General features: G+C 25.2%; 1 protein-coding gene across 7 annotated transcripts; it reads left to right on the top strand.

Annotated features, from left to right (window-relative positions):
• Positions 1-133: 133 nt before the first annotated feature.
• LOC100576547 (glucose dehydrogenase [FAD, quinone]) lies at positions 134-20,415 on the top strand. 7 transcript variants are annotated; one of them, XM_026442010.1, is made up of 10 exons: positions 4,632-5,061; positions 5,649-5,819; positions 5,998-6,113; positions 7,216-7,385; positions 12,187-12,430; positions 12,915-13,173; positions 14,082-14,342; positions 16,897-17,127; positions 18,821-19,148; positions 19,943-20,255. In XM_026442010.1, exons 4-10 carry the CDS (start codon positions 7,216-7,218, stop codon positions 20,253-20,255), a joined length of 1,806 nt encoding a protein of 601 aa, XP_026297795.1. In that variant the 5' UTR covers positions 4,632-5,061; positions 5,649-5,819; positions 5,998-6,113. The 7 variants fall into 7 exon arrangements, with proteins under 7 accessions (XP_026297787.1, XP_026297783.1, XP_026297795.1 ...); XM_006563268.3 differs by having other exon boundaries at positions 5,495-5,819; XM_016912637.2 differs by having other exon boundaries at positions 5,495-5,826.
• The last annotated feature ends 172 nt before the right edge of the window (positions 20,416-20,587 follow it).

The raw sequence follows: 20,587 nt of genomic DNA, 5'->3' as shown, positions 1-20,587 counted from the left end.
TTAATAAAGAAAAAAAATATCCAATTAATGTAATAAAAGAATTAATCTTTTATTATCATCTTTTTCGATTCCCAGCAACAACGATGAGATGGTACGGTCGCGCAGATCATTTCCATAAACTGGTACCCATAGCAGAAGGGAAGGCAAGAAAGTGGTGGAAGTTGTCGAATATTACAACCTGGATGGAGAATGGTACCAGGTTAGTCTGGTGTTGATCGTGGCACCGTGAACCACGATCCTGTTTCTTCCACGCGTACCGTGGCCATAAACACGTTAAGGATTCTCGATGTCGCAAGTGTGAAACTCAATACGAGAGGATATAAAGCCAATTTTTCAAAAGTAAGTATCCTTTATCCTTTAATTTCATTTAGATCATTTATTAACAATTTCATTTATTAATGACCATTGATTATGTGAAATCAAACTTTTTTTTATTTTCTGAATTTTTAAAAAAAGAGACTATAATGTGATTAGGTTTAAAAAAGAATCTTTTTTAAAATCTTAATCACCTTAAATTTTCTCTTTTATGAGATATAATTTTCAAATCCAATTTGATTGCAATTATATTCTTTAATAATATATTATAGTTATAATAAACATATATTATTAATATGACTATAAACAGTCAACAAAAATTTCACAGATAACATGTCTAAATATTGATATAAAGTGCACATTAATTTGATATTGATTTTAATTTATATATTTGATGTATATTTCTTTCATCTGACATCTTTAAACAATCTAAAATCTCAAATGTCATGAAATCAAAGAGAGGGATTTACAAAGAGTTTGCGAAATGAGGATTTGGTGAAAAGACTTCGTTAAAATATTAAATTTTGTCCACAGCTGTTCGCCTTCAAACGATTGTTCTTGCCGGAAGATAACAGACAGTTTCGTCTTTAAAAACGGAACGTCGCAAGACGAGTTAATTATAATCGCGATTTCCGTTCTTTCACGTTTTTTCGTCGAACAATACTCTGTACCGACGAGATGAAGTCACGTGAATTGTGTAACAACGAAAATACGGCAAGGGAAGATAATCAGCTGGAATTCGTATATCTGAAGTTTGAATCTAATTATGTATGTACGGGTATGTGAAACATCTACGAAGAATAAAATCAGGATAAAATTACGTATTTCGAATTGAGCAAATCGAAGGCAAGACTTTTGAGAATTCTCTCAGTGAATTCTTATTATCTAATAATTTAAATCCTTTTGTTTAAATTGAGATTGAGATTGAGATTCTTTTTATAAAGATAATTTATTTTTAACTTATAAAAATATTTATTCAACTTTATTTTTTTAGTTTTTTTTAAGTAAAGGATTCGTTAATAGAAAAAGTAAAGGAATAAAATTATAATAATATTTAAATTTCATATTTAAGATATAAACTAAGAAAATTCGCAATTCACAATTTTACAATCTAAGACAAGAATTACAAATAACCTGTTCTTCTAAAAAAGATAATTAAAGTCGTGACTCTTTTGTCACCAATCTTATTTGAGACTTTCTAATATTTTAAATTCTTTTTATGTATAATTCTCATTCTTTTTTAATTTATAATAATTTATATAGTAATATACTATTAGTAATAAATATATTTTTATAATATATTTATATTTTTATTTGTATAAAATGAAATGAATTAAATTTAGTTTTATTAATATTAATATATATTTAGAGGAATAAAGATATAATTAATGTAACAAATTAAGCTTGCATATTTTTAATGATATTAAATTATTAAATAAACTGTGAATTGAAGAGATTGATTTATCTTATTCTAAATTTGTGAATTTTTGTACTTGTAACATATATAAATTATTGTATAAGATTTCTGATGAAAATATATTGTATCTATAAAATAAAAACAAATTGTAACAATTGATCCTTAATAAAGTAGATTGAAAAAAATATTTGGAGAAGGACATTCAATAATTAACAAGATTTCAATTTTCAAATCATTAAAATTTGGAATCTCAAGTCTCAAATCTCGACATTTGAAACTTAAATTTCAAATATAGATTTCTGTTTAAATCGAATTCCATATAAATATATAACATTCATCATATTATGAAGTTTCACATGTGTGAATTAAGATAAAAATTTTCAATAGATTTCTTCGTGTATCTCGTAATAATGCCATTGCAGTATTATCGACTCCGCGATATACCTTGGCATTAAGAATCATGGAATCATTCTACCTTTCCCTTGAAATATTCCCACTAGGTTCATCGTACTACTTATACTCTTACATTCTCTCTAACTGATCGTATAAAAATAATTCATTTTTCATTATTCTTCTCTTTTTTTTGTTTTTAATTAACAATGTATTATTAACAAATAATATAATGATAGAAAAAATGTATAATCAATTGAAGTTCAACATACTATTAAATATTCAATAAGTTATTTATTAATTAGAAACCTGTTATGGACTATCGTCATTCATAAATATGTATGAACTTGTTATTCGTGTTACTTTATTTCGACTAATTTCGATGATTGAATTTTGATTCTCGTTTGATTCTCGTTTGATTCTCTTTTTCATTTATTTGATGAGATTTATTTTTATGATTATTTTAAATATCAAAAGAGAGAGAGAGAGATTTCAAATTATTCAAAATTATTTTTATTTAAATTCTTGATGCATCGTAGAAAAAGTAAATAATTTTTTGAGGTTAATTTAAATGCTAGAAATAAATATTGCATAAATTTTGATTGATATGCACAATGATATGTTATAAGGTGCAAAATGTTACGAGACACAAATACCTGAGAGTGTGATTTTATTGCGTGACAATCATGTATGTATACATACGCAATAATTGGCAGTAAAACATAGTAACAGATCGAAAGAAAGATCGTTTGCAATTTATACGTTCGAGCTCGATGACGCAGTCCCAGTAGCCGAGGACACAATATTTAAACCATTGACTAGATATCAAATTGCATTAGTCATTTGTCATATTATGATGAAGAAAATCACTTTTTCAAACAATTATTGATTTCACAATCTTAATGTCTTTTTACGCATAATAATGCGAAGAATCATTTTAGAGAAAAAAGAAAAAATCCCTAAAAATAATTATAGGGAAAATTTGCAATTTAGGGAAATTAACAATGTTTCTAGATTTTTATATTATATTAAAAAATAAATATAATTATATATAATAATTAATTATAATTCTAAAAAAAATTTCTAGACTAACAAAAATTGTTAGAACAAAATTTTATTTTTCAATTTTATCACCGATAAATTCATAACTTTTATTGGGCGAAATCTTCATATTCTGCTTTTAAATAAAAAAACTGAACTTTTTCTCTATAGATATGTCAAATTTTTAATATTTATTTTAGATATTAGGAAATAAATATAACTTCTAATTTTCATCTTTTTAAAATATCTTAATAAGATAACTTTTTTTGTAAAAGTTTAAAATATTTTATTCTCTATTTCAAAGAAAACCTAGAATTTTTAATAATAAAAATAATAAAAAAAGAAAAGAGAAAAAATAGAGAAATGCTTAATATAAATCATAAGTTTTAAAATCAATACTTTTAATATAAAATCTTACGAGAATTCAATATCCTATACTAATCTGTTATCAATGTATTGAATCAAAAGGATTGTTCGATTTAAATTCCATTTTATGATGGTATTTTGATATTTTATTATTATTTTTTTCTTTTTTGACATTTTTATTTTGTGAGAACACTTTATATATGACAAAAAAATTTATTTACTGTACAAAAGTTAAATTTATTTTTAAATTCTCGTTTTTTTATTTTTTTTTATTTGTATTCCAATAATTTTTTTCTCACATATATTGCTTTTTTTTAAATTTATATAAAAATTTTATTTTCGTTATTTATATCTTAACTATTTATATCTACACATACGACAATTATTTTTTTATAAAATGATAAAATTGATGAAAAATAAAAAATAAATTGAAAATAAATTGATGCAATATTATGTAGTAAAAAATTGCTTTATTTATGGACAAAAGAATAAAATGATTATTTCATATCGTTTCATTAATATTACGACATGTGAAGTCATGCATAATTTACAATTCAGATATTTTTTCCTTTTGTCAGAAAGATCACTGAAGAAAGTGTGGGACACTTCCTCGTTTCCTTTACCACGATTCCTTACATTTATGAATGATGTAAATTATAACTGATGATACAATTTTATTTTCCAACGATCAAGGGAGCACGAATGAACTTTCAAGAAAATTGGAAGTTTGAAATTCCTTATTTAATTACCAAAAAAGTCTCATTATTGAAAAACAACTATTTGTTTCTAAAACTTGAAGACATATTCTATATATAAATAAATAAATTATAATCATATCAATCTAAAAAGTTTACAATCCTTTCGATATTTTTAGAAATCCTTAAAAACATTAGGGATAATTATATTCAATTTTGCTTCCATCAATCCAATTATTTTTATCACTAATATATTTATTTGAAATATGTAATATTTTCATTAAAATATTTCCTTCGCCAAAACAAAGCTTATTTAAAAGTGAAATTTTACGCATGCTCGAAAGAATTCAAGCTGATAGCCTAGATGGCACCAGTTGTGTAGTTTATATAACCTCACGTAACATCATAAAACTATCTATGAAACAAGTTAATCCTTATATAGAACAGTAATAAAAATCCACACGTGCGTCACATATATCCGAAACACGTTACATCGTCACCTGAACGCGTTATACACGTGTGTATCGTTATAATAAAATACATTCTCGGTCGAGGACAAAATTCATTATTCCATCGACGACACGCCATGCTACAATTAGACTATACATTGTTAGTACTTATGACAGTTCACCGTGGTAAAAAGTTAGGAAAACAGAGGAAAAAAGAAGCTAGTAGAACTGCGTGACTTTCATAATCGACACGGTTCTCGGTCAGTGAACGTAAAGTGTTGAAGGTGTGCATACACGATCACGCACCTTCGTAATGGCGATGTCTTTTCATAATATCGTAAAACTTTCTGATGCGATGTAAATAAAATCGTAATGATAACGTACAAAGGTAAATAAAAAATAAGAATTGTTAATTTTAACAGACTTTGTGACGATTTCTTTTATATATTCTTTTAAATTCTAATTTTAACAGACTTTGTGACGATTTCTTTTATATATTCTTTTAAATTCTAATTTATTTATTTTTTTCTATTTTCTTAATATTATTTATATATAATTTTATAAGTAATATAAGTCTTTTTTATTTTAGACAAAATAGTATAAATAAATAAAAATTTTCAAAAAAATAATTATTTCAGAATTATATTGATCTAATCAATAATCTACCAATATGATCATCACAATATCTTCGTTTCATTGCATTTCACGTTTTCTCTCATTCCTCATAAATTTCACCATTCTTTATTATACCGATATTCGTCCACTTTCTCCGCATTCGCAATTCTTAGTTCCCCTTATAAAATCCAATCTCATCTCCGCAGAATACATTGCATTTAACTCTCGTAACACCAACAAAAACCGAAACAAAATGATCGCAAATTCTATGCATCATTGATCTCGATCTCTGCTTCATCGATCATTTCTTGCAAAAAACGAAGCAAAGTGTTAAAATTTCTCTCTCTTTCTCTCTCAAAGAAAAGAGGTATCATAAGAACAATAAGAGCTACATGATATTCCACACGTGTATCTTATACAGAGCAATAATTATGGTACACAACGGTAGGAGAACAAGTTGAAACGTCGAGAGAGAATGCGAAACGTAGAAAGAGGAAATGCATGCAAAAACCGTTATAAGACAATTTGCAGGTAAAAGGTAGAATCTTCTTTCAATTATTTTTTAATTTTTTTTTTTTTTTTTTTTGAATCGTGATCTTCTTTTGTAATATTCAAATAAATCATGATTTTCTAATATAGTTTTTATTAAATTTTTATTACATAATAAATATGATGATTAATAAATTAAAGATTATAATTTATTTTTTAGAGCTGTGATTTTTCTTTATGGTATTCAAATAACTTATGATCCTTTTCTTGAAATGGATTTCAAAGTCTAAAATTCCAATGATAGGAATAAGTCCTGAGTATATACATAAATTATAGGTAAGAAAAGAAGGAGCATATGAATAAATGATAAAAATCATAATAAGAGAAATATATTGAATATAAAAGTTTTAAATGACCAAGATAATTTATAGCATAAATGTTTAATCTTCTTTATTATTGGAAAAAAAAAATTTCCCTTGGTCTTAAATGGGACGACATATTTATTTTACAATAACTCTCAATCCTCTTTCATTCTTTTTTTTTTCTTGTCACTCAATAAGTCACTTCTTTCTATGCTCAAGAAAATACAATGACTTTTGCCCTTTTGAAAATCAAAGGATAAAAAAAACTTGATTCATATCGGGGTTAAATTTCAATTCCATAAATATCCGATTTACACAACTTTTATTATAATTAAAGATGACAACAGCAATCTTGAAAAAACATGTTAAACGTGTCTCCCTCTTATGGATCATGACTCATTGAGAACCACTGATGTAAGGAAAAGAACTTTAAAAATAGACATCGATGGAAGAAAATCGGCATACTCATCGTGAATTCGATGCAACGATCACGATTGCAAAACAACGTGACTTGATTCCAGTATTGCTTCTATTAAAAATCATTGGAAGATCATAAATTATCTATATTTTGTATTATATATATAAATTACTTAATTATAAATATTAATATAATTATTAGAGTCTATGATCAATAATCAATATTGGAATTTTCGTATTTATCTATATCAATGATTGTGTATAGTATTTTCAAAGCCCGATAATGATAAATTTCTCCTTGAATTGAAATGAATCAATTTTCGTTGAAATTGAATAATGTCAATCCTGGTGACTATGCATTTTCACTGCAGGATACAAATAATTTTTTTTATAAAAGACTTGAACATTTTATTGTGGTACGATTTTCGAATCATAAAAAAAATTTCAAAATTTTATATTTAATAAATTATAAATTAATTAATAAATTAATTAAATTTAATGTTTTTAATTACATTTAAAACACAGGCAATTATATGACTACAGAAAAGATAATTTGCAATCCCTAATTTTATTATTTATTAATAAAATTATCAAATATTCTTTTAGTATCTTATCGCCATTATACGTGAAGATTATTGTAAATTTAATTGATATTACAGATGAGCTGTAACTGTCCATTAAACCCATCGACTGGACCAACACTGGCATCAACATGCGGTGGTTCGTCCTTTATGCTATTCATGGGTCTTTTAGAAGTATTTCTTCGTAGTCAGTGCGACCTCGAAGATCCGTGCAATAGACCTCTACCACCTCCTACCGTTAATTCCAGGTAAAATTTATATATGATTAATTTTATATTATAATTTTTTACGAACTTTTTTAGATTATAATGATTAAAAAAGTTTTAAATAAAAATTTAATAATAAAATAAGTCACAAAAATAAATTTTAACAAATATTAGAAAAAAATCTGAAAATTGCTTTAATCAATATAATCATATAACCTCATTCATATGTTATTATATTTAATCATTGGAAATATGTTACTAAATATTCTAATCCTCGTAATCCATTTTGGGAATAAAACTCGATTGACTTTAAGATCCCCTGGAACCATTCCAATATCGATATCGCAAGCAGTCACATATATTATACAATACGAAAAGTTCTGCGAAATATATATATCTCATACAAATAAATTTCATATTCCCAAAAATAAAATAGCTAATTTTCAAATTTTTTTAAGATTAAATCATAGCTGATTACGATCAACTGAAATAACATTTTTATTTTATTTCATATGCTACTCAGTACTTTGTTTCGTTAGCAAACAAATCCACAAAAATTTCTACTATTTTATTTATCATGTTCCTTGGCTGGAATTCTTTTATTAATTTTAAATCGATATATTTGTTTGTATTTGTCAATAATTGCATTCTTATCTTTTTAGAAAATTATATTATACTATTAAATTTATAAAATTGATATTGTAGATTTTTTTAAAAATATATTGTATAACATTTATTCGATATAATAAGTTGAAAATATAATACAATAATATTATATATACATACAAAGATCACGCTAATATCATAGATCTCTCTTTTTTCTCTATCATCGTTATTTTTTGCATTCAATTTTCTTATATACTTCATAAATCTTTTTCAAAAACATTTATTAAAAATTTTATATTGAATATTCAATTAATATGTAATAATTTTATATAAACAATAGTGATAGCCTTCACTTCTCTTTTTTTTTTCTTCTATCATCCCCATATTTTTTTATATAGCTTCCGTATATCTCCATAAATCCTTCCTCTTCCCTGTATAATATCGCTCCGTTTCATTAAAGTATCAACGAGGCATCAAAGCGAATCTAAAAAGATTCCGGAAAAATTCTCAACAAACGACAAGCAAATAATGTTACTTGAACAGGAACTAGATGTCTCTGCCATCGTTTGAACGATACCGAAGAAGACATGTTTAATTGTCGCGGACACGGTTCACATAATACTGTATGGAAACTCATTTTGTTCTCTGTATCCCTCTCGGAAGCAAGCATTCATGCATACACATATCTGTGAAATCTTTGCGTGCATGTATGCGCGAGTAATGGCCCGGTACCATTGTCTCGATGATTCTCTCATGTTGCATCACACCTAACCTCATAGATCTGCGCTTGTACTTATGCCGGATGCGGACTGAAGCAACCAGCTTCGAACCAACTATTAAATTTCGTATAGTTTTAGATAGATGCGAATCTGTGATCTGTGTTATGGATAATTGAGTGAAATTGAAAGTGCATCGTCAAGAATTATTTATAGTTGCAATTCATGGCAAAAGATGTGTTAAGTTAATAGTAATAGTGTGTCAATTTTTGTAAAGGATTTAAAACATAAAGGAGGAAAATGAGAAGCGTGAGAGAGAAATGTGCATATAAATAGGTAAACTAACTCATTGTTTTAAGTGATATTCAGCAATTTTTTAATTGTTTAAAAAATTTTTTTCATACTACTAAATATTTATCAAAATATTTTTGATTTTGATTAATATTTATAGTATTTTATATTCATATTCATTGTTATTCATGAGAAAATTTAAAGTAAGAAATTATTAAAATATATATTATAAATTAGCAGATGAAATTATATTATAATTTATAAATTATTAGAATTAATATCACTTACTAAAAAATTTAATATCATTACACGCATTTTTTGTTTAATTACAAATAACATTTATTTTCATCAGATTTGAAATGGATTATCTTAAAATATGTCATATACATATGAAATAATAATATTTTACAATAAAAACTATTTAGCTTCAAAAAAAGATATTTGATATAAATTGTAGATTAATTATATCACACGATTAAGAAATGATTTCATAATTTTGATTTTAAATATTCCTGTTATATACATTCTGTTACCCATCTGCTATTTTATTTTTATTAACAGTGAGTTATTATGTATAGATTCTCAATACTTATGCAACTCATCAGGAATATTTCGCATATTTTATTTATTGAATATTTTTTTTACATCATTCTATTTAATTGAATATTCAGGGTGCAAAAAATGAAGCATTATTAACCGATTTCTCGCGAGATACACATTCATCGGTTCATATACATTTAATTAACTCGATTTCGCATTCTCATACTTCGAATTATATAACATTACGCTTTTGCTATGTAATTGATGCGGAATGACATTCTCTTCTTTTAATCCTTTCAAGTTATCACTTAACCGCTTTTATTTAACATTATTTAACATTCTTATTTTTAAATATAAGGCTTTTAAAATTTTTTAAACAATTATAATTTTAAAAATATCTAATATTAGTACATAATATATATAAATAATTAATTATATTTAATTATAGATATCTTTTTTTTTAATTTTATAATTTTAAATTATATAACAATGACAAGTTTATAACTTATAAAACTTAATTGAAAAATCTTCATTTATTTTATTAAACCAGCAAAAGCATTTATTAATATTGATTATTTATAATACTTATTTGTAATTTGCAATATGTTATATAATACTATGCATATCTATTATATTCATTGAACTAGAAGATGATTTACAAAGTAAAAGTACTTTAAATATTCACAAATAATTATATATAATAAGCTTATTTAAAAAGAAAATGTAGAAAAAGTAAAATGATTATTATTTTATTTTTAAAAACGTTAAGAAATCATACTATCTATGACTAGTAATGAGATTATAATAACAAAAATAATTGAGAAGTTAAGTTAGATGATTCTTCTAAATGTTTTTCATATGGCTTTTTTCCACAATTTTGTTATTTTCAATTCATTTTTCATACCAAAGTCAATATTATAATATAAATGTATACACATTTTGTACATAGAATTTGAAACAAGAAAATTACAATCATTTAATTGGAAATGCAGAAATCGTATTATGAACCGAATTGGTAAAGATTAATAAGGATATGAAATATCGAATTAATGAGAATGGAAATGAAAATAATAATTTTGCTATTGAAAATTAATTTTCCAGAAAGAGATTAATCATCAAAAATATCGTTTCGCTTCATTTTTAATTCATTTCCGTTGCTTTAATAATAACGAGCGGAACATGATTGGTTAAAATTGGAGATAAATAAAAACTATCTTCTTATGGAAAGTTCTTGTTGCATAAGAAGTGGAATTGGCATTGATGAATGCCAAATGACTTATGGGTCGTGAATTTTATTTTATGACCGGTACTTGGAAAAAATTAAAAAGATGAGTTAGCTTGCACGAGTGAAGCAACAAACAAGAAATGGCGGTTTCATGAACGTCAGTGAATTGCAGAAAGTCGATAAAGTGATTTTGATCGATTGATATTAGAAAAAAAATTACAGAAAATATAGAAAAGTATAAAAAAAGAAAAGTACAGAAGAAACAATATTGAATAGATAAGAAATTTAGTATATTTATTATAAATTTTCAAATTTTTGGGAATATCTATAATAATAAACTTTACTATTTGAAAGCATAGAGATTTTTTTTTTTAAGGTTTTTCAATCGTTTTCAAATTTTTATCACTTTTGGTTAAAAATTTGATTAAAAATTTATTATTTGAAAAGTCCAATATTACGAATGTTGAAAATAAATTTGTCAAGAATTTAAAAAGAATTTACAAGTAAACAACTTGTACCAAGTAGAAAAACTGGTTTTCATGCTCATTAAGTAACTATCTCAAGAATTGTCTCATTTAAAAGATAAGAAATGTTTGAAAATGTTTGAATGAAAATAATACTTAAAATAGTTTTAACAAATTGAGAATGAATAACAAAATTCTAACCTAACTTTTTATTCTTAGCACATATCGGTTATTCAAAACATTTTAATAGTAATAAATTTCTCGAAATTACTTAATTTTTATCATTCTCAAATAGAAATACTTTTTTTAGACGACACTTGTCAAAAAACATAGACGACACATATCTTACGTTTTTAATAAACTTGTCCCTAAACGAAGAAAGTGTTTACTTACATTTTACGGAGTGCACACAAGGTTGCACGAGCCTCGTGGCATTCAAAATATCAAATAAACTCCTGAGAAATCTACCTTTCGCTCACAACCAGCTATAGGACATTAGTTCGTTCCTTTAACCCAGTTTCTAATTTGTATTACGGCAATCGCATCTTCCAATGAAGATGCATTAATTTTTAGTGCTAATGGCTTGAATGGACCAATCTGTATAAAGGAGTGAAATCATAACCTTACTTGCAATAAGTAAGATGAATGTGTAAGGTTATAGATTTGTGCAAATGAGAAATGGATTATGCATCATGATTTATTTACATTTAAATATATTAGATGATATTGATTAATTTAGTAGAAAATTAAAAATTGCATGATTCAGTTATATGTATAATATATAATTAACGATTGAGAAAGTGGATAAGATAACAATAAAATATTGATTATGTAATGTATTGTAAATAATTATATTGGAGGAAAAGTGATGTATTTATATAACTTGACAGTAAAATTATATATGTTGGTATGAAACATGGAGATAAACATAGAGAATAATAATAATAATTATAATAATAATAATAATAAACATTGGAGAATATTTATTTCTTTATTTTTAGGTATGATTTCGTAGTTATCGGAGGTGGAAGTGCAGGTGCAACAGTTGCATCACGATTATCAGAGGAACCACGATTTTCGGTGTTATTGTTAGAAGCTGGATTAGATGAACCCACCGGGACGCAGATACCTTCGTTCTTTTTCAATTTCATTGGGACTGACATCGATTGGCAGTATAATACCGAAAGTGAAGATACTGCGTGTCTAAATAAAGATGATCGAAAATGTTATTGGCCCAGGGGGAAAGTATGTGTACACTTTATTTGGAAATAATAATTTCGTCAAAAAATTAATAAAAGAAATACGTAAAAATATTAAGAGAACACTTACAAATTATCATTTAATCAATATGATATTTCATATATATATAATTAATAAAAAAAAATAAATGAATTATCAATAAAAAAAAAATATTTATTTTTTATAGCAGCTGTAAAAACATGTATAAAACAAAAAATGTACAAACATATAAAATCATTAATTATGAAGAACACATTAAAAGAAACAAAAAACTTATTTATTACTTATTTAAAATATTTAAATTAGGTAAATTGCAATATTATTTATTATTATTATTTCATTATTATTTTTTTTATTTATTTCAACTCTAATTATTACTATTAATTATTCCGTATTATATTTCATATAATCCTCTTTCAACTGTTGCCGTAATAACGTACAAGAATAGCCGACAGAAAGCAAACGAATGGATAATTAAAATATTATTTAGGTTCTGGGTGGAACCAGCGTTATGAATGGCATGATGTATATAAGGGGCTCGCGAAAGGATTACGACGACTGGGCGAGGCTAGGTAACATAGGATGGTCTTATCAAGACGTCCTTCCATATTTCATCAGGAGCGAGGATAATCTTCAAGCAAACACCATGGATTATGGTTATCACGGTGTTGGTGGGCCACTCACGGTCACGCAGTTCCCTTATCATCCGCCCTTGAGTTATTCTATTCTCGAAGCTGGAAAAGAACTTGGTAAATTTATTTTTAATTTTTTTTTTATTTATCAATGATTAAACAAATTATCAGTACATGCACAAACTAATTGGATTAATTTTCTGTTTTTTAGACAAACTGACATCTAATTAATACTAACGTTTAATATTAAGATATTAAGATATATCTGTTACGTTTTAATTAAATGGTGAAAAAGAATTTTCCTGATACTTCCTAAAAGAATTCGATTCTAAAAAGGATAATCATTTCTCTCAAAAGAAGATTACCAATTAAGTAATGGCTTGGTAAAATTCTGTTCAAAACAACTTCTTTTTAATATTCATTATAAGTATTCCGGTTGCAATAAAAATAAATACGCGAGAAAGTTGGGGAAAAAAGTGGAAAATACTTTAGTAACAACAAGTCGTTCTACTTAACTCGAATTGCATTTAACCTGTTATTACGAGACGTCGAGGAACTCGTTTCTTCTTTACATCGTTGTTATTGCTCGCATGAGTCTAATGACTCGTTTCGATATATTCATCGAAAAACTAGTTATGTAATTCGATCACTTCTGCTAATTGCGACATTGTGTTCACTGTTGGCTTTTGTTCCCAATAATAATACATCATTTTGATGATGAATGAACGCGTATCGACCTTGTTATACTAATTTACAAATAATACTAGCATTTCATCGATGTATGTAATCGATTCCGAATTCCAACGCAGAACAAACAATTTAACTTATTAAAATTTTAAATTTTAATAAAAAAAATTGATGAGAATACTTATAAGAAAAAAAAATTATTCTAAAGTTTTAAATTTCAATTCTTTTGAGATCTCTCAAAGGATTTGGATTCGAATCTTTATATTATTGTAAATCTTTTCTTTAAATTTCAATTTTGAATTAAATTTAATTGTAATATTTCTCCAAATTATTTACAGGTTATGGTATCGCGGATCTAAATGGACGAACTCACACTGGATTCGCTATAGCCCAAACGACCTCCAGAAATGGTTCACGACTTTCCACTGCCCGGGCATTTTTACGACCAGCTAAAAATCGTCCAAATCTTCATATAATGCTCAACTCCACGGCCACTAGAATATTGTTTGACAACAACAAAAGGGCAGTTGGTGTAGAATTTGTTCATGATGGAAAGATCCATCGAGTCTCTGTGGCTAAAGAAGTAGTCATAAGTGGAGGTATTTATTTTAATATTAATATTTCAATATCAAGTAAAGTTAAATATAAAGCAGTACTTTCTTTGCTTTTTTCTTTCTTTGCTGTAAAATTCTGTACAAAGATAATATAAATTTAAGAATGCATATGAACGATTTTTTATTGCACAATTTGTCTTCATTATTCTCAGTTAGAGAAATAAAGAAAGATTGTGCATTTTAAAAAACCATTTGTTTGCAGATTCGAACTTAAACCGAATTATTTAATATTTATAAGATATTATGCTTGTTAGGTGTTATTTTTGTGATTTGAATTTTAGCTATTATTTTTTTTTTTTCAAATTATTCTGATTTGGATTATTCTTATTTTTACAAGTGAAATTTATTTACATAAATGAAATTTTAAAATCGTTTCATTTTATAATTCGATTTAAAACGTTTTAAATCATTTTACAAATCATTTTATATTCTATTAAAAGAAAAAATTGGAAATATTTGCATAAATATCTATAAATAACTGTAATAAATAACGATAGATTTTATCAATGAATATTTCTTTTTATTATATAGAACTATTTGCAATATTGATGTATTTTTTTAAATAAAAATGGATAATGATTTCTTTTACAAGATTATATTAGATTATTAGATTATAATAGTTAGTAAGTTTATATTAAGATTGAACTTATCATGTTCAATGTTAAACATGCATTTATATCATATTGCTAAGATATGCATTAATTTACATTGATACAAAAAACTGATTTTTATTTGTAATATAACATGAAGAAATATTGTATAATAAATAAAAATATTTAAATTAATTGATTGACATTTAAATATTATGATAATAATAGATAATTTTAAACACAGTAGAATTATACACATTTTAAATATAAATTTATATTTTTATTATTATTATTATTTTATGTTCTATAATAGTATTATTATACTTTATAATATATTTTTTTACATAAATTTATATTCATTAATGATTTCATATTCATGAAGTAATTTAAATAAATTTCTTTAACTAATTAGACTTCAGAATAAATAATAAATAAATAAATTATTAATAATAATAATTTATAAATAATTAATAATAAATTATAAATAATAAATAAATTATTTAATTGCATTTCTATATACAAACAATTTAAAAAAAACAAATATAAAATAAAATTTAAAAAATTCTTCAAAAATTTAACATATTAATTTAAAATTATTATATTTGAAAAAATAAATATATGTATATTAATATATGTTGTAATTGATAATGCATTAAAATGTAAATACATATATCAAAAATATATCAAAAATAATTTAAACATCATGTAATATCATCTAACGTATGTCATGATAGCTGTCAATCAAATTTCAGACCCATCAAAAAAGGAAAGTAGGAAGAAATAAATTGCACTATTGAGAAAGAACAAATAATTTTCTCTCACAGAAAAAAATACTCATTATCAAAGTATTTGAATAATCAATTTTCATGGTTTATTAGTTTTTCATATGATTGTATGGTTTATGTTATACCATTAAATTGCATGATCATACATGGAAATCTAATTTTTCATTTCCAATTTTAGTTTGCTAGTCCGTATATTTCATAAACAATCTACATTTCTATATTTCTATAACCTACATTCAAGTTAATTGGTAAACAATATTTATTCGTATTAAAAAATTCTTCATATTTTTAATAGTAATTTATGTAAAAGTATATAATATCCAATATTTAAAATCAATAACTTTTATTTATTTTATTAACTTTTATTATTATTATTAACTTTTTTTTATTAAGATTTAATTATATAGCATTTTACGTTCGTATAATTTATAAAAATTATTAACATGATAATTATAATTATAATATTACATTAATACATATAAAAAATAAAATATAAAAACATTAATATTTTTATATAATTATTATAAGTCAACTTATCAAAAATATTGAAAAATATTGAATGTCCTTAGACAATCATAGAATAATTTTAAAATAATTATTTATCATCAAAATGACTCATGATTCATAGTGATTTATAACTATAATCACGCGAATAATAGAAATTGTGTGCCTTTCGGAATACAAAGGAAATAAAAATTGCTACGGAAGAGGACATTTGGTTAATATATTGTTGATGAGGTTAGAAAGGACTCATTGATAATTATATATTAGTTACAAGGTCGTTTTTAAGCTTTTATTCTATGTACATATTTTTCTGATTAGTCAGTCCTTTGATATTATTATTCTTTTGTGCGATCGATCAATGACCATATCCTGTTCAAATTGCGATTTCTTTTTGTAAAATACAGTTGGATAATTACATAGAATGATTTGTGAAATACGCGAATACTATATTTATTTCTATTACTAGAAAACAGACTTAATATTAAAACTTGTAATTAATATAGCTAAATATATCATAAATAATTATAATTGTAATAATGGAAATGTATATATAAATATATACAATGAGTTTCTTTCTCAATATTAATTATTAACAAAAGTAGTTTTTTTTATTTATGATTAAAATATTACATAAATATGCGTAATATTTTTGTTATTTAGGTGCCGTTAATTCACCACAAATACTTTTGAACAGTGGTATCGGTCCTCGGGAAGAATTGAATGCTGTTGGTGTTCCGGTTATTCATGATTTACCTGGTGTAGGTAAAAATCTTCACAATCACGTCGCCTATACACTGGCCTTCACTATCAATGATACTGATACGACTCCCCTTAACTGGGCAACTGCAATGGAATATCTTCTCTTCAGAGATGGATTGATGTCTGGTACAGGTAAGTTAAAAATATATTTAAATATATTTATCTGTAATTATATTACAAAAAATCTATCATAAATTATAACGCAACAATCAAAATTTTCTTGTAAACTAATTCATAAAATCGTTTTCAAGAAATCAAAGAAATAACAGGATCTATAGCTCATCAAATATTCGATATTCGAGGTGTATCAAAACAATTACGAGTGTCTACATTCAGTGAAAGTTTGTTACACAATAATCCTAGTTCGTGTTGTTTGTCACGATCAATTTAGTGACGCAACCGCGTGTTCAATCGGTCTGTTTACCATCATTTGACCCGAAAGCGATCGAAAAATTATTCTATCGTGGTTTCTAACGGCTGACTAGTCTTGAAACTACTCATATTTTACGAGTTCATAACTCGTCGAGTCGTTTCCACCAATCACCCACGACCAACAACGTGACCCGCTATGAAATCGGACCAATTAGCGTTCGATTCGTTGCTTCGTCGGTTGTGCGCTTCCACTGTTTGTCGTTGCATGCGTGTTCCTGACATTTTACAATCGGTCAAGTTTCGCACAAATCTCAATCGTTTCAATCTATAGCAATTCCTTCCTTAGGTGTAACTCTTGGAAGTTTAATTACATCGTAGTAATTTACAAGGTAACGATCGAAACCATTAGATTTTCGTTGAAATAATTTCTATTAATATCGTGACATGTATGTTTTATTTCCGTCACCTAAGAAAATGTTCGAAAAATCATTTAAAATTCAAAAGAATTTCGTAATTTATTAATAGATAATTTAAATTATTTCGTTTTCTTTAATGTTTTTTGTGCTAATAAAAAAAACTTCATGAATGACAAAGAATATATTTTATATTTGCCAATAGTAAATAAGAATAAGATTGTTTCACTTTAATATATGAAATTGACATTATATTGAGAAATAAATTTTTATTTTCTTCAAATACTTACGTTTGTGAAAAGTTTAATTATTATATTAATTAAATATAATTTTTCTATGATTAAGTTTTATTTATTGTATATTATTTTTGGTTTCCAATCATTTGAGGAAACAAGTTTTTGTTTCGATCTTTTTTTCTTAATTTTCCGCATGAAAAGAATGTAGTGATTTTAATCTCGCAATTATTTTTTTTCTAAAAGATCGATGAAAAAACAAAAGTGTCGCATAAATTTAGTCGTTAATCTTCTATATTATTTTTTAACATTTGAATGAAATACAATTTACTATATTAAAATAACTATTTAATTTATTAAAATATTATTAAAAAATTTTCAATAATTTTTTGAAAATTGAAGATTGAAAATCTTCAAAACAATTATTTCATAACTAATTCATATGCTTGTTGAATTAATTTCATAATCAATAATATTCATTGATATATTTATTATATATCAATGAATATTAATCAGTTTAATCTCATAAGTAGATTTGCAATATATGAATTTCAAAAAGAAATGTACGTACATTAAAATATGAAGTTTTATTATGAAGAAAATGAAATCGTATTACGAGATTATCGATAATACATAATTTTATTTAGCAAATTCAATATATGTAAAGTACTTAATAAAAATAAATAAGGAATAAAAATAATCAATTAAAAATTTTTTTTGAATTGTATCACGATTTTCGATACATTTTATATTATATCAATCATCCTATATATGACATTCTCCAATTATTTTCCATATAATTAACAGGTATTTCCGAGGTAACAGCGATGATAAATACGAAATACGCGAATCCAAAGGATGATCATCCAGATGTTCAGTTGATATTCGGTGGATACCTAGCAGACTGCGCAGAAACAGGTATGGTCGGTGAAACGAAGGGTAATAACCGAACCATTTACATCATTCCAACATATCTTCATCCGAAGAGTCGTGGTTACCTTCGTCTACGAAATAACGATCCTCTTTCGAAGCCGTTAATCTATCCGAAGTATTTGAGCCATCCTGATGACGTAGCAGGCCTTATAGAGGCTATTAAATTCAGTATCAGGTTATCTGAAACTGAGGCTCTCAGCAGGTACGACATTTTCTTTTTGTAACATCTAAGTGTAATTTATACAAGTATCGATTTCTTCTCATAGAACGGTTTTAACTAAAGTCAATCTTTGATTAATTTTGTTCGATTAATGTTTGCTGATAGTTAGTACGTTGAATATATTAGACTGTATAAATTCGTAGATTTTAAATTTATTATGATCATTATTGCAATATCATATTAAAATAAATAAATATTAACAATCTTATTAAAGAAATTTTTTGTAAAAATGATATTTATCTATCGATAAACAATTGGATGTTATCAACCGAGTAAAACCTTGGACGAAATCTGTTTTACCTTGCAATATCCCTAGTAAGAGGGGGGGAATCCTTATTCGAACAAATAGATTATTTTACTTAAACGCAAATACATTTTATTTGCAAAATAATTTATTACTGTTATTTTTAGTTAATGACTTTCAGTATTTATTTATTATATATATATTATTTATTATATATATATTATAGTTTATTTATTATATATATATTATAGTTTACATTGCTATATTCTAGAAAAATATCAAAGTGATCATTTCGCTATTTGAGTTAAATACAATGCTAATCATTTCACAGTGATAATGAAATCCTATCAATTTTTTTAATTTTCTTTATTTTATATGAAAAAGGTGTTGTAACTTATTTAAGTTATTTAGATATTATAAAAAAAGATCACAACACAAAAATGATTAAAAAATATTGTAATAAAATATATTACATCCATTTAAATAATTTAACAATGTTTTCTTCATCTTAAATTTCATTTTCTTCTTACAGATATGGATTTCAATTAGATCGTACACCTGTGAAAAATTGTGAACACTTAGAATTCGGTTGCGATGCTTATTGGGAATGCGCTGTAAAACATGATACTGCACCAGAAAACCATCAAGCAGGTTCTTGCAAAATGGGCCCACCGGACGATCCTCTCGCTGTAGTAGACAATCAATTAAGAGTCAGAGGAGTGAGAGGTGTCAGAGTAGCGGATACTAGTATCATGCCAAGGGTTATTTCCGGTAACACAAATGCGCCCGCCATTATGATAGGAGAACGCGCCGCAGACTTCATCAAGAGGACCTGGGTCGGCTGAAAAAAGTTTTTTCATTAAAAGGAAATTTCCTCTGAAATAAAAAAATTACACAGAAAGAAATTTATAATTGATCACGATTCCTGAAATATTGAATTTAAACGAAAATTTGATTTTTAAAAAGAAATATAATTGAAAATAAATGTAATTTAATTATTTAAAATATCTTTGATTTATTTTCAGAATATTTTTCAAATAATTATAAAATTTTTCTTTGATAATGAATCTTTGAAATATTTTTAAAAAATCTGAATTGGTTTTCACTTTAAATTACTTTTAAAAATTGAAAAATGAAAAAGAGGAAATTAGAAAGATATACGATGAATTTAATTACA

Source organism: Apis mellifera, linkage group LG1, assembly GCF_003254395.2.
Source record: "Apis mellifera strain DH4 linkage group LG1, Amel_HAv3.1, whole genome shotgun sequence".
NCBI lineage: Eukaryota > Metazoa > Arthropoda > Insecta > Hymenoptera > Apidae > Apis > Apis mellifera.
This window is presented reverse-complemented; position numbering and strand designations above follow the sequence as displayed.

Bases quoted from the DNA above. Each gene is read 5' to 3' on its own strand.
- LOC100576547 (XM_026441998.1), top strand. The intron at 7,386-12,186 runs GTAAAATTTATA...CTTTATTTTTAG, and splicing joins CCTCCTACCGTTAATTCCAG to GTATGATTTCGTAGTTATCG. The intron at 17,128-18,820 runs GTAAGTTAAAAA...TATAATTAACAG, and splicing joins TGGATTGATGTCTGGTACAG to GTATTTCCGAGGTAACAGCG.